The following is a 14,642-nucleotide window of genomic DNA, read 5'->3' on the forward strand; positions in this document are numbered from 1 at the left end:
CGGGGTTTGTCGGTCGCTTCACTGGGTTGGCCCGGTGCGTGTGGCTGAAGTTCAACTGGCTCGTGACTCAAATCTGGCTATACTGAATATCATGGATGAGAACCCGAGCTCCACATACTGTGCATTTCACTGTTCATCTTTCGAATGATAAACAAACTGGCTAAAATATTTTGGGTGGTCTCGATTCCGGATAGTACTGCTACTGCTACTCAGTGCTACTACTACTACTACTACACAAACACACCGGCACAACGTGACGTCACACACACACGCACACACACACACACACGCACACACACACACACATTGAGAGACTGACACACCGGCCGGCGACACAACTGCACACACATTGACGGCACTGCATACACTGATGATATCACATACATTTAAACATACATATGTACATATGTCACACACACACACACACACCCACTGGCACGCACACACACACACACACACACACAGGCACTGGCACACACTGACACACACACACACACACCGTGACACACACACTCCGGCGTAGGCGGTCGTGCGCACCGCCGGCGCACACTGACACGCATACGAACACATGCAAACACATCGTCAGTCATACACATGCATGCCGGCGCATCCAGTCAATTCAGTTTGTACACATACATAATTATGTATACACACATAGTCAAGCACACCACACTGATGCAAAGGAGTGCCACTTGGAAAATAATTGCCGCTGTGGGAAGAGGTGAGTTTGAAAACCAGATATGAAAGACTGATGTCAGGAGTCAGAATGTCGGAAGTTATGCGCAGAGACTGAGCCTGTTCCACTTATTTCAATGGCGAGTGGAAAGAAAATGATCTGTGTCCGGCTGAAAATGTCAGTCTTTCCGATGTGAGGTATCCTGAGAAGTCGAGTATCAGAGGAAGAACGGAGCTGGTGAGACGGACCGCTTTTGATATCAGTGGAGTTCACTGACCGAGAACGACTCATACTCTGGGCCCGGCAGACCCGCTGACTGCAGAAAAAGCCGGTCAGAGTGGATAGCTTCAAGTCTATTTGATCAGAAACAGGCAACCAGTGGAGAGACTGAAGGAGAGGATAAACTGACCAAAAAAAACCCCCAAAAACAAAAAAAAACTTGGTCAGTCAAATTTAGAAGCCGCTCTGCGAATGAGTCTGGCAGCGTACAGTTATTCTGAATTCGTTGAAGTCTGTCGTACAGATGTTTGGGAAGGTCGGCCAAAAGAAACGAATTGCAGTAATCCAATCTTGGGAGAACAAAAGTACATACAAGTGTTTTGGTTGCATCAGTAGCCATAGTGGCGGATATAACTGATTCCACGCAGTTCCAGAACTTAAGACAAATTTGCAGACATTCGAATGTGCTCAGTGCGGTCAGTTGGAAGGAAAGAGACTGGCCTAGGATTACACCAAGACTGCGCTGTGGTGGAACAGAAGGAGAAAGTGAAACGTGACAGGTATGCTACTAATCAGAACAGAGTCAGAAAAGGAAGGATGTTGACGAAACTCTTTTCAGTTGACAGGCTATTATAATTTCAGTCTTTGACACTGATCGCATTATGACTCAGCCGTGATGACATCCAACACTGGATCGAGCAGCATACAGCACGAAAAGAACGAGACCTAGTACGGACCCCTGTGGGACACCAATGGATCTCAAGGCAGATACAAGGATTGAGTATCTGCCATTTACACACACTTTATGTGTACAATCTGTCCCATACTAGTGCAGTCACGGTGTCACGAATACCAAAGGAAGTTTTAAGTTTTCCCAAGAGGATTGAGTGGTCGATGGTGTCAAAGGCTGCTGACAAGTCTAAAAGAGTGAGAACATATCTTATCATCATCAAACCTAGAAAGCAAATCATTGACCTTTCTAAGATAGGCTGTTTCGCAGCTATGACCACGTGTATATTTGACTGGTGAGCTTGGAATTAACAATATTGCTCCACTGAGATGAGTTAAGAGCTTAGACAATATACAACCTTTTCTATCAATTTTAATAAAAATGACATATTTGAGATAATTTTCGAACAATCATGAGCCAAAGATGGTTTCTTGATGATAGAGACTGAGGACGTACTACCAGTAAAAAGATCTTTTGTCCCCACTGAGTGAGTGTTTCAGTTCATCTTGTGACACTTATTCCTCCGTCTCTTTCTTAAACTGAGTCTGATCAGTGTAAACAATATCAATAGACCAGACTCCCATGTCAGTTTTGCCGCAGCGAGCAATAGGTTCCCCCAACTGAGCTGAAAGGGACTATAGGGCTCGGCTGATGGTTCTTCCCTACCTCACGCCCCCTCACATGACAGCCTGTCAGTGAAGCGAGAGCAGGAGTGGTCAGGCAACAACAACAACAAACCCTCTCTAACTGCCAGCCTGCATTTTAAGTGGGATCTCAGGGATTTTTCGCCGGCGCGGCTTTGCGGACCTGTATTTGATTCAGTTCCAGCTCAAAGCCCATGCAGGCATTGTTCATGGCGTGTGGCGCCGTGGCAACTGAGTGCACCTGTACGTGCCAGTGAGTCACTGCAGTAACTCAGTGATTTCAAGTCACTGTACAGAGATATATGCAGACCCACAGCCGCCGGGGCTGAGAATGAAGATTAACTCAGTGACGCCCGCCGCGCTCGGCGGCCGGGACCGCGGCACTGAACGCGCACTTCAGAGCCCCCCCCCCCCCCCACCCCCAATATATATATATATATATATAGAGAGAGAGAGAGAGAGAGAGAGAGAGAGAGAGAGAGAGAGAGAGAGAGAGAGAGAGATTATAAGACACACACACACACACATATATACATATATATATATATATTAGAAAGAGAGAGACTCTCTCTCGGCTGTGTGTGTGTGTGTGTGTGTGTGCCAGGTGAGCCTGAGAGAGAGAGAGAGAGAGAGAGAGAGAGAGGAAGAGCCTGAGAGAGAGAGAGCCTGAGAGTGAGAGTTCCACAGTTCCAAGGAAAAAGAAAAGATCCGACAGAGACTCTAGTAAAAACTGAAAACACACAGACGAAATAATGCATAAGACAGAAGATTTAAAACACATGAACAGTCGGCACTTTAGTTTGTCAGCAGGTGCAAGAGAGTCGAAATATAAATTCACAAAATTTATCAGTCCTCAGTGGAATGACTGACTTCTGAGACTGAGGATGAGGAACTGAACTTGATCGCCATCATGTACGGTCTTTCTCAGCTCCAGTCAGCCGCTGAATTTACGGGTTGAATAACAGTCTTCAATTCAGTATTCACGGTTGAAACTCACGGCGAGTTAGTTTAGTAGACTGACATAACTGCATGGTATCCCTGACGAGTCAGTTCCGGCGCAGGGCGATTCTACAAACTATAATAATTATAGACTCCGACGGAGAGGCTGAATCACCGGCCACTGACACCGTGACCAGGGGTGTAAACCATCAGACAGAATAGTTATCTTTAACGTCAAAATTAAGCCGATGACACTGAACAATCTATAAAATATATGAATCATCAAATACTACAAAATCATGATATTCGGCGGCAATAAATCACTGAGACTGACATCATGATGCAATTAAAACCCGGCGGCTGAGTAGTATGCGAAAGCCCACCATGTGTTTTACCTATTCAGTTAGATCTACTTGTCAGCGGCTTTATCTGACTCTCCAAAATCGCATCAGTCATTCTCATAATACTTTACTTCGATTCAAAGCTAAATAATTTAAGAGGTAAATGCCTCAGTGCAACACATGGTGACTGAGTGGATACTGTACACAATAGCCGGCTGGCATTGGTTGTATTCAGTTCTTCTCGTTTTAAACCGCAGTTTTGAACAAATTAAAAAAATAAGGAAAAAAAAATCAGCTGCCATGGATTCAAAGCCCCATGCATGTTTCTTTCTTTTTTTTTAATTCTTTTTTTTAATTTTTAGATTGATGTAAATGTATTCTTTATCTATTTCATAGTTTGTCAGTTATTTAGTTATTTTTATACTAAAATAAATATAAGTTTTTTAAAAACATGATATTATTTTCACTGATGGTTTCTTTAAATGATGCGCATATTTCGTCGGTTTTTATAACTATTTACCGCCGGCCGGGTATGAGTTACTCTCAGGCTGACTTCAGCCTCAGCCAGGTAGATGAAAATTTTTCAATGGCTGTAACCCGGAAGTGAATGTTTACGACTGGTATTGAAAAACAACTGAACTGCAAACAAACACTCAGTGCAAACGAAACATTTGAAAGACTTTGCTGTGTTTAGCTGACTTGATAAAAATCACATGATGAAATCGGCGCAGTCAAATAAAGCTGTCTGTAAATAATCATGAGAAATGTCGGAACCAAAATGGTGACCTGCTGATTGTAAAACAAATAATGCCCCCACGGTACGTGCGTACTACTGATAGCTCAGTGGTTTTTTGTCTCTTTTTCTAAAAAAACAAAACAACAACAGCGAACAAATAAAAACCCCTGACCCCATCTTCGGACGCCCAGTCCCGCACCCATTCCCCACCCACACCCGGGAATTGTGCCGTGTTCAAGACGTGTACGTGTGCTGAAAATGATGAATGGGTACACGCGGTTTCCAGAAACCTCAGTTGTTGCATCTGAATAGACAAACCAATACAAACCAATGAGAACGAAATTGTCCAGCCGGTTATTATCTCTACTCTGATAGGCTTTTGTCTGAGTTTGATTTTATTTGGGAAGATCTTCACTGTATCATTTTATTTTTATTTTTAATTTGTTAAACATGTATCGATTCTGAACATTCTTCTGAAAACCTTAGTTGGAGCAAAATGTTCATAAAAAGAATTAACTATTTTGTCATAATTTATCGTTTGCCCTTCCGAGACATCCTTATTTTCAAAGCTTTGTATGTAATCAGCCTGGAGAGATATAAAAACAGATCGAGCGCTGTGCCGCGCATCTAATTTGTCGTGCTACTCATGCAGTATATCAATATCGAGCTATTTAATAAAAAATAAAAAAAAAGAAAAGAAAAGAAAAAGAAAGAAAACAAACAACAAAAAAACCCTCCAGCACACGCCTCTCTTTACACACACACAAACACACACACACATACACACACACATATATATATATTCCATATTCCCTCTTTATTTTCAAACTGGTTCAAGACAAAATGTGTCTAGAATGAAGCACAGAACCATGAACAAAATATTCGAGTCTGGGCCAACAGTCGTGTACAGGCGCAAACAGTTTGACCTCGGGTTTGACCCCAGTTGGAGCAAAATTTTGGACCCTGCAGCACAACAGCAGTCAGGCTTTCACCGTCATATATTCCATTGACGTGAGGAACGGTGACCAACCAAGTCCATCGAACTGCAATCGTTGAGACACTGCTGATATCGGCCTGTTAACGGGAGTATTCTACAGCCATGGCAGCAGACAAGCTAATCGACAAACTGAAAACATTCGACGATTTTGTTACCTTCGCCAAGCTTGCCGAACAAGCGGAGAGGTATGATGATATGGCCAAAGCCATGGCAAAACTGACTGAAACCGAAAAGAAACTGTCACCGGAGTGTCGGAACCTGTTCTCAGTGGCATACAAGAATGTTGTTGGAGCTCGGCGTTCTTCTTGGCGTGTGATCCACATGATCGAGAATAAAGCTGAAACTGAAGCCCGCAAAAAGCTGTCGGTAGAAATGCGTGAGCGCGTCGAAAAAGAACTGAATACGACATGTGTTGAAGTGCTCAACAAGCTGGAGATCTTACTCGGTGGACAGTGTGCTGCTGAAGAGGAAGTTTTCTATTTGAAGATGAAGGGTGACTATTGCAGGTACATGGCAGAGTACCAGACAAGTAATGAGGATCCGAGGAATGAAGCCAAAGATGCTTACGAAAAAGCCATGACGGTTGCTAAGGAATCGAAAGACAAGGATGGGGTGGCACTTATGTCACCAACACACCCCAACCGCCTTGGACTCGCCCTCAACTACTCCGTTTTCTACTACGAGATTCTCAATGATCCAGATAAGGCGTGCAATCTTGCCAAGCAGGCATTTGATGACGCTATTAGTGAGCTTGACCACCTGAAACCGGAGGAATGCAAAGACAGTACCCTGATCATGCAGCTTCTTCGAGACAACCTGACCCTGTGGACGTCGGACACGAGTGCGGAGAACGGTGGCGACGCGCAGGACTGAACATTGTGCTCATTAGACTTTTACCCCTTTCTAAATGTGACTGTTTGCTGAAAAAATATTGAACAAAAAGAATCTTCACACTCCATAGTGTGACTTCCAAGGACCCCCTATTTCTGAGTGGACTGCATTGCTCCTGAAGTTGCATATATATACAGCACACTGTTTTTAGGGTGTTCCTGAACTTCATGAAGTGAGAGTGAGTCAGACTGTGAATGTGACAATGATATTTGACATATCTGTGCCCAGTTTTTGTTTTTTTCTGTTTTTTTTTTTTCAGTCCAAGAAACATTGCACAGGACTTTAATTTAATTGCATTATTTTACCATTTTGTTAACACTGCATTTCAGCTGTCAGTACTTGGATTAGGCCCAGGCTTGAGAGTCTTTAGATAGTTTGTGTTCTGAGTTATTTCTCAGATCATAAGATGTTGCAGATCCTTTTCACTTACAGTTGATTTGTCTTGGATGTGGCCTTCTCAGGAGTGACTGTGTGATGCATCGATACCTGTTGCTGCTGTGAAGTAATCAGCTGATTAGCATTAATTGTGCAGAGATGTGAAATGACAGCCAAATACTAGTATGCTATTGTGAATGTATCATAGACCTATTTATTCTAAGGAAAAGGTTTAGCTAGAATTTATTTTGACATAAACGTAAAATGTGCGGGTGAAGGTCGCACTTCTCAAGATAGAGGCCTGTACATGTGTACAGTTTCACAAATGATTTAGCAGTTTTAAGCTATGTTGATATTTTAATTGAAAAGGTTAATGGGCCAAGCATTTTATCCCAAGGACTTGCCCAACAAAATTAGCACATCCTGATATTCATGTTACAAGTGTGCAGCAACACAATGCTGTTAGCAAGAGCCCCCAAACTAGGCATTGTGCCAATACTGCCATCATGGTTACTCAGCATTTATTGTTCTTTTAGATAGCACGTCTGTTCATTTCAGTATAAAATTGTACCACATGAAACATGATAGTGAACAATGGGTATGCTTGGTGGAGATGGGTCAAAGTGTTCTGAATAGAGGACTAGTAATATGTAGCTGACTAGTTGGTGTGGTTAGATCAAAATGTCAAGTAGAGGGGTATTAACACTAAGTGTGGTTCCTATGGTGTGTATACTTGCATGATAATGTGTAACGATCTAGGTAGTGATTAAAACCATAATTTTGCCCAAAGGAGATTGTGGCAGTTTCGATGCTTTGACTCACTGTAGGTAGGCCAGTTTGAAAACTTCACACAGTGAATATATATGAAACTGTTAAATTAAAATCTTTCTCGAATCCCATGGTGTGTGTGTGTGCGTGTGTGTGCGTGCGTGCGGTGTTCAGTTTCAGTCTGTTTAAAATCTGTGCAAACTATTTTGATAGACTAACGCCATGGACAGTCCGCTTTGTTTTCTCATAAAACTGAAGGACCAGAAATTCTGCTGCTCTGGTCCTTCAATATAAAATTAAGGAGTTTCAGTTCTGTGCTTACTGATATTCATATGGTCTGCTTGAGTTGGAAGATTTTGCTGTTGAAGACAAGGGCCTAGGCAATGGGAATGAAGATTGTGTGATGTGTTCAGTCTTGTGGCCATTTTTAAATCCCCCCACCCCCTCCCCTTTTCTTTTTGTATCTGATGAATTACCAACTGTCCATAGGCAAATTGATGTTAGCAGAGGGTGAAACTGAAAGATAAAACTGTAAATGAAGCATTGGATTTGGAAACTTTGGCTTAAGGATTTTTAAATCATCGACACAGTTGAAAGGAGGTGTGTGGCACCAGAAGACCCCCCTGACCCCCCTCACACACGCACACTCCCCCTCTCCCCCCAAAAAACCCAAAACAGCTACCTTTGTCATTCCGTTGAAAAGACACTGGAATATTGTACATTTGATAAGCACTCTGGGGTGTGAGTAAAATGATAAAGAGGTTGTATAGTATAAATTGTGGTGCCATAGCTTGCACAGTGTTTACATAGTTGAAAAATTCAAGGCTTCCTCTGACAAATCTCGGATGGATGACATTTCCCCGTCTCGTGCTCGCAGAAGGTGTAATGCGTCCAGAATGTATTGATCAGCGTACATGAATTGTGAGAGGGGATAGGGGAGGGTTGGAGAAAATGCTTGTGATGGCTCTTTGACTTAACGCTCAGAGAGGCTTCATGCTGAATGCTTGAAGTGAAGGTAGTGAAACCCATGCAGTTGACCTCAGACAGTTGACCCTAGTCACTTCAGTGTGTGTGTGTGTGTCACTGTGTTCCAGGAAGTCATTCAGAATTGTTGCTGCTTGTATTGACCCACAATGTGTGCTAGCACAAGTTTTGTAAGTTGATTTTATGCAGCTGCACATATGTAGTACGTTTAATTCAAGCTGGAGGAGAGCTTTGTTGTGTTGTTTTCATCTTCATTATGGTGATGAACTCTGAACATTACAAGGTGACGAATCCAACGTGAGAGGCCACAGCTTTGGAAGGAGACCAGTGCATGGGTTGTCGTAGTATACCCTAATAATGGTGGTTGTGCTGGCATTGTTCACAGTGTTTAATATATGGTAATCCATGATAATGATTTATAACATCTGCCATATGCCCTTAATCATGGAGAATTAAGTTTTGAAGCACAGAAAATAGTTTCCTTGTAAAAAAAAAAAAAAAAAAAATCCACCCCATTTTTCAGGCTACAACAAATATTTAAACTTTTGTTTTAAAGTACATGTGGTTTCAGTGTTAATTCTTTGACTGGAGGTCACTTCCTTTCAAACTTTTTGTTTTGGGTTTAAAAGCTTATCAGATGCTGTTCATTCAGCTACATCACTGTGTGTATGCTGTTGACACTTGCTGTAAAAGGTTAACTGCTGCTTCCAAAGAGAATTTCAAGGTTTCCTAGTTTAGACAGCATTTGAGAGAGTGCACGTGTGCTGTGGAGGGTAGGAGTGGGTTTGGTCAATCAGAATGGGACTTTCTTCAGGAACTGTACAGGAGCAGCTGTTGCTTCATTGAGACCTGTATAAAATTTATGGCACTGTCAGCTTGCTGTTTTTCTGTAATCCATGGACTTTAAAAGCAAAAAAAATTTTTCTTTTTTAATTGTAAACTTTTCTATGAATGGTTGCTTTTCTATATATAAATTTATAATAATGTGTATGCAACATTATAATTGAACTGCTTAGCTTTGTCTGCCTAATGTTAAAGTTTCCTCCATTCCTCTGCTGTCTCTTGTACTCAGATAGATGCACCATTTTAAAAGAACAGTGACTCGCATGGAGAAGATAGTTTCCAGACCGATTTTAGTGCAGTATATTAGTCTTCTAGTCTATGTGTGTCTAGACACGCGTTCTCATCGTCAAGCGTTTCTATCTCATTCCCTGCCCAGTCTGTCCCCAAGTAAAGGCTGTGTGTGTTTTCATCCAGTGTGTAGAAAACATACTGTTTATGTGTTTATCATGTGTTGGTAAATTGAAATGTGATGTAATGTTGCATCCATCATATTGTACAGTAAGCTGTGTGACCTTGGACAAAAAACTGCAACAAAACCCCAATGAAGTATTGGTTAGGAAGCAGAACTTATTTTCTGGCCTGGCACTGGTAGTTAGGAATATGGTGTTCAGTTACTGATTATGGAGAAAGATGGAAATGCAGAACACCAAACTTAATTGGGATAGGAGGCGTTTCCTTTTTTTTTTTTTTTTTTTTTTTTTAAATACTTTTTATCTGTTACATTTTACAGTGGGTTTTGAAAAGACTGGAAAGCATGGCATTAGAGTTAAATGGTAGGTGATTAAAATAGTTTTCATCAGAATCACATTGATACAGTGCAAGTAGAAAAGAGGAGATAGAAGTTAGTAATTTTTGTTGTTATTTTTCATTGCTAGATAACATTCAGTTTTTGTTGGGGCTTTACGTGAACATCTAAAGAGTAAAGTCAGACTTGTTTTAATGCTGATCATAATTTATCATCACACTGTTTTGCGCTGTACAAGATATATATTAAAAAAAATATTTTTTAAGCCATGGAGAAAACGTTTCAACTTATTCAGGTTGTTAAGAGTTTTCTCATTGCCACACATTTCTTCCACCCAGTGTCATGATTGTGCAAAAGTAACAGTTGATAAGCCTCCATGGGTTGGTGTCTGACAGGCTGGGGAAAACCAGTTTGCCCAGGTGCTTTCCAGCAGTGCACAGATATGTAATGTCAAGGCACGAATGTGAATGGAAAGAAAGGGTGCATTGTTTTCAGGATGTGAATGTGAAAAATGGGGCGGTTTTCCTTGGAAATGAGTTTAAGGAATATGAACATAGGGGGGAAAAAATCATTGGCTTGATTTGTGTGTGCACTGCTTTTTTTTTCTTTGTTTTTTTTTCTTTCTTTTTTTTGTGCCACCCCCAACTACCCCTTTTCCTCTTCGTATTGGTGCCGTACAGTACTGGAGTCATTGGACAGTGTCTGTCGACTTGAAACATTTGTACAAGTTAAATGTCCAGTGTAAAATGCTTGATAGAATTTTATCAAAATGACATGCATCTTTTTTTTCTTTTTTTTTTTGCTTTTGTGGCCATTCGCTCTCTTGCCCTTTTTTCCACACCACCAAAGGACCCCATAGCCCCCACCCCTCCCTGAAACTTGCACCCTCTATCTTGGACACATGTTTGAATTCCACCTGCTGTGTTTGGCCAATTTACGATTTTGATCGTTCCAGTGCTGATTCTGTGTAGTGTGAAGTAATGGGATGTTTTGATTAATGCTAGTTTACAAACTTGTTAACTGAACCCCCTTTTTTTTTCTTTTTTTTCCCCTCCTCAAGAGTTCAAACAAAATTTCTCGAACAGCTTCAAGTTGAATAAAAATGTTTTCTGGCATGTCAGAACTTGTGTGTGCGTTTGACACTTGTGAGGAGAGCAAGGTTTGTGAGAGGTCTGAGGAGAATGAGAAAAAACCAATCCTTTTCTAGTTACTTCATGGTGACTTGACCATTATTTGATTTGAGTCTTGTTTATTGTATTGTACTACAACATTATCTTGTCACAACACATATTTCCCTGTGTCAAATTAGGGCTGCTCTCCCTTGGGAGAGTGCATTGCCACTGTGTTATGATGCCATTAAATTTTTTTTTTTTTTTTTAATTGAAAGTCAGCTAGTTTAGTTTTACTATCAAAGCAGAATTTTGTCATGGGCAACCATTTTGTTGCCATGGGTTCTTTTATGTACATTGAATGTATGCTGGCCTGGGAAACTTGATTTATCGATTATAAGATAAAAGCACAGTATACTGCAATTATTGCATGAATGACCCTGTCAAAACAACGAGAAGTTAAGCTCTTGGTTATGATATTCACAAAGCTTTTTTTTTTTTTTTTCAACGGGATAATGGTCAGTCCTAGTACTGTCATGTGAGGTCATCTGGGCTTTGAAATGATAAACTGACACAGTAATTTTCTAAATACTGGACCTTCGGCTTGTTGGAAAATCACAGTATTTGAAGTATTTGACCTGTGTTCAAGAAGTCAAACTGCATGTTTTTTGTAGGTTTTTTTGGTCCTTGACATACTGTTCCATGTGAATTTTGGACTGTTCACTTCAATGTAATTATGTAACATTACAGGGCATTTTATACACATTGCAGCCCCTCTCCCTCCCTCCCTCTCTCCTTTTTTGTGGTCTTTTTTCTGTCTGTAAATGTATTTTTCTATCCAAGTAGATTTTTCTACAAAATTTAGCCAGGGACAACTGTCTTGTTGCCGTGGGTTCTTCTATGTGCGCTGAATGTATGCTACAGGTAGGACCTTGGTTTGTTGTCTCATCTGAATGACTAGCATCCAGACCACCACCCAAGGGTTAGTGGAGGGGGAGAAAATTCTGGTGAATGTTGGGGTTTGATCCCATGGTGAACGTGTTGCCACTAAGCCACCTGATTATCTTCTTGCACATCTGCATATGGTGATAACAAGCCTGGTTGTTGGTGAAACTCGTGAGCACCTCACAAGGGCTAATCAAGATGACCAGCTGCCAACAGTGTTGTGGCAACCATAATGCATCACACTCACAGATGAAAATGTCAGAGTGAAATTATTCACTCACTCCTGAAACATGAAAGAGAAAATAGGCATCTCCTGAAGTTAAGAAGTTGCCAAGGTGAACATAAAACATTGTAGACTGATGAAGCTAGGACGCTAACTGAAGAAAATGTTCCACCCTTCTTCAAACTCCAGGGTATCTCCTGGCAAATTATGTTACAGAAATTTTCATCTGCTACTAATCACCATCTTTTTTTTTTTTCCTTTGCCAGTTATCTCAAACCATGGAGTGAAAGCGAACATATCTTCCCTAACATCTGTATTGAGTTCGTAAGTCAACTTGCAGGAAAAAAAAAAAGAAGAAAAAAAAGTGTACTCCACATAAATTGGCAAAATAATGGAACTTCTGTTTAAATGTTAACTTGAACCTTCACCTCTTACTGTCACTCTGTCAAGTGTCCAAGCTTTCAGACATTACAAAAACCAACTACAAAAGCCCCCAATACTTTAAAAAAAATGTAATATATTCAGAGATGCCAACCCCTGTCAAACGTTTGTAGGAACAATCAGGAAAGTTTGGAAGTAACAATCCGAGTTTGGTAGGAACACTCGGAACTCCAAGCAACATCAGCAAATGGGTACAAACACTGTATGACTGAGACGCAACTTGATTTAGCTATGTTCTCTCTTGTTGGGGCTAATGATTAAGCCGACTGGTCTATGCTGTTTCAATGTAAACACGCATGCAGTTAGCTGAGCAGCATCACCTGAGACCAAGGTTAGTAGTGACTGCCCTGGCCTGGTGATCGGTAAGTCTAGAGCATCTGGGTAATGTTACAACAGGAAAGCATGTGACCATGCTATGTAGTCGAAAATGGACTCGTCCGAACAATTTTGATGTTGGCATAATGTGGGGAAAAAACTGCAATCAAGTGTAACAAAATACGGCGGAATTGTAACAGTTGGCATCTTTGTATATGCAAACAAAAACATGAATACAAATCTCTCCAATACACATGAGTTATTAAAAAATAAAAAATAAACCATGGTAATTTGATCAAAGTTCAAACAATCCGCTCCAAAGTTCAAATGAAATGCCACCACAGGGTCGTGCACTCCTTTTTTCTAAATGTCTAATGTTCACTTTTTGTGGGAAGCTGACATATGGCAGATGAGCTATTGCTCTATTTCATCTTCTGTTTGTTTGTTTTTGTTGTTTTGTTGTATCTTAATGATGTCATACTTGATTAAAAAAAAAAAAAACTGACAAAATTAATACACACAAGTTGCAGACTGGTCGGTGTATTACATGATTAAACCATTCTGAGTATCTTTTCACTTTCAACCCTTTCAGGGTTAGTTTGAACTGTTTGAAAGACTTGAAAAACTAGAGAGTTTATAACAAATGATATTAATGTTATTATTAGTTTTAAAACTTTTAAATTTTCTGTTATTACTATCATTATTTATTTTATCATATTTTTAGCTACAGTCTCTGCCTGATTGAGAGGAGTATAATCTTATTTCCTGGTAACATTCCATTGAAATAAACATGTTTCGTCTGTTTATTTCTTTTTGCATGTTACCGAGTTTTAATCTCTTCCACAGTCTTAAATCTAGGTAAACTGTAATGTGAGATTTTGTTGGCTCCAATACTCCGTCCCAAACCAAGAGTGCTGCTCGGGGCTGGAATGGAATCACAGGGAAGCATTCTGTCCAAGCACTTGTCTTATTCATCATGAAATGATACACAGAGTCCTCACACAAGATACAAGAATACTTTATTATCACTAAAAGAGAAACGGTCGACACATTCGCTGACAATTAGGCAATATATGCATTCGCTCCACAGAACAACATTATGTTTGACCATGTTTCTACATTCCAAAAGAACACTTGTTCATATTAAATGTATGCTTTAACACAAATTAATTCATATAATCCATGTTATGCAATGCCCAGTGACCTAGCCTGTATAGTTAGCCAATTAAAAACAAACATGTGTAATCTCAAACAAAAACGTACCTCAAAGTCAAAAGTATATAATCAGTGATTCCCCCATCATAAGGCATTTGTCAAAAAATAGGACAAACTTGATTAAAAAGAAAAGAAAAAAAAAGTAAAAGAAAAAAAGGTTAACAAGAACAAACACAAACACTCAGATTTAAATGATACAAATCATACACGTAAAAGTCCACTCGTGTACGTATGAGTGAACGTGGGAGTTGCAGCCTACGAGCGAAGAAAAAGAAGGATGAGACGATAAACCCCAAGTCCTGTGTGCAGTATGGATGAAGTGCAGTTTGGAACCCAGTGACAAAAAAGGTTTGACAAACTGGCAAACTTCTGCAGATAAATCTGCTTTCATTGTAAAAAACAAACTTCAATCAAAATTGATTAAAAAAAAAAAATAAAAAAAAAGATAAGAAAGGGAGGCATTGCATTGTGGTGACACAAACTCTATCAGGAAATCTGGTGACACA

General features: G+C 40.3%; 1 protein-coding gene across 1 annotated transcript; it reads left to right on the forward strand.

The window, feature by feature from the left end:
* Window positions 1–5,265: 5,265 nt before the first annotated feature.
* On the forward strand, window positions 5,266–10,737 carry LOC143302106 (14-3-3-like protein 1). The gene has a single exon (XM_076616637.1). It carries the CDS (start codon window positions 5,385–5,387, stop codon window positions 6,153–6,155), a length of 771 nt encoding a protein of 256 aa, XP_076472752.1. The 5' UTR covers window positions 5,266–5,384; the 3' UTR covers window positions 6,156–10,737.
* Window positions 10,738–14,642: the final 3,905 nt, after the last annotated feature.

The sequence above is a fragment of the Babylonia areolata genome, chromosome 28 (assembly GCF_041734735.1).
Source record: "Babylonia areolata isolate BAREFJ2019XMU chromosome 28, ASM4173473v1, whole genome shotgun sequence".
Classification (NCBI taxonomy): domain Eukaryota; kingdom Metazoa; phylum Mollusca; class Gastropoda; order Neogastropoda; family Buccinidae; genus Babylonia; species Babylonia areolata.

Excerpts from the sequence above, each read along its gene's own strand:
- LOC143302106 (XM_076616637.1), top strand. The coding sequence starts at position 5,385 with ATGGCAGCAGACAAGCTAATCGACAAACTGAAAACATTCGACGATTTT.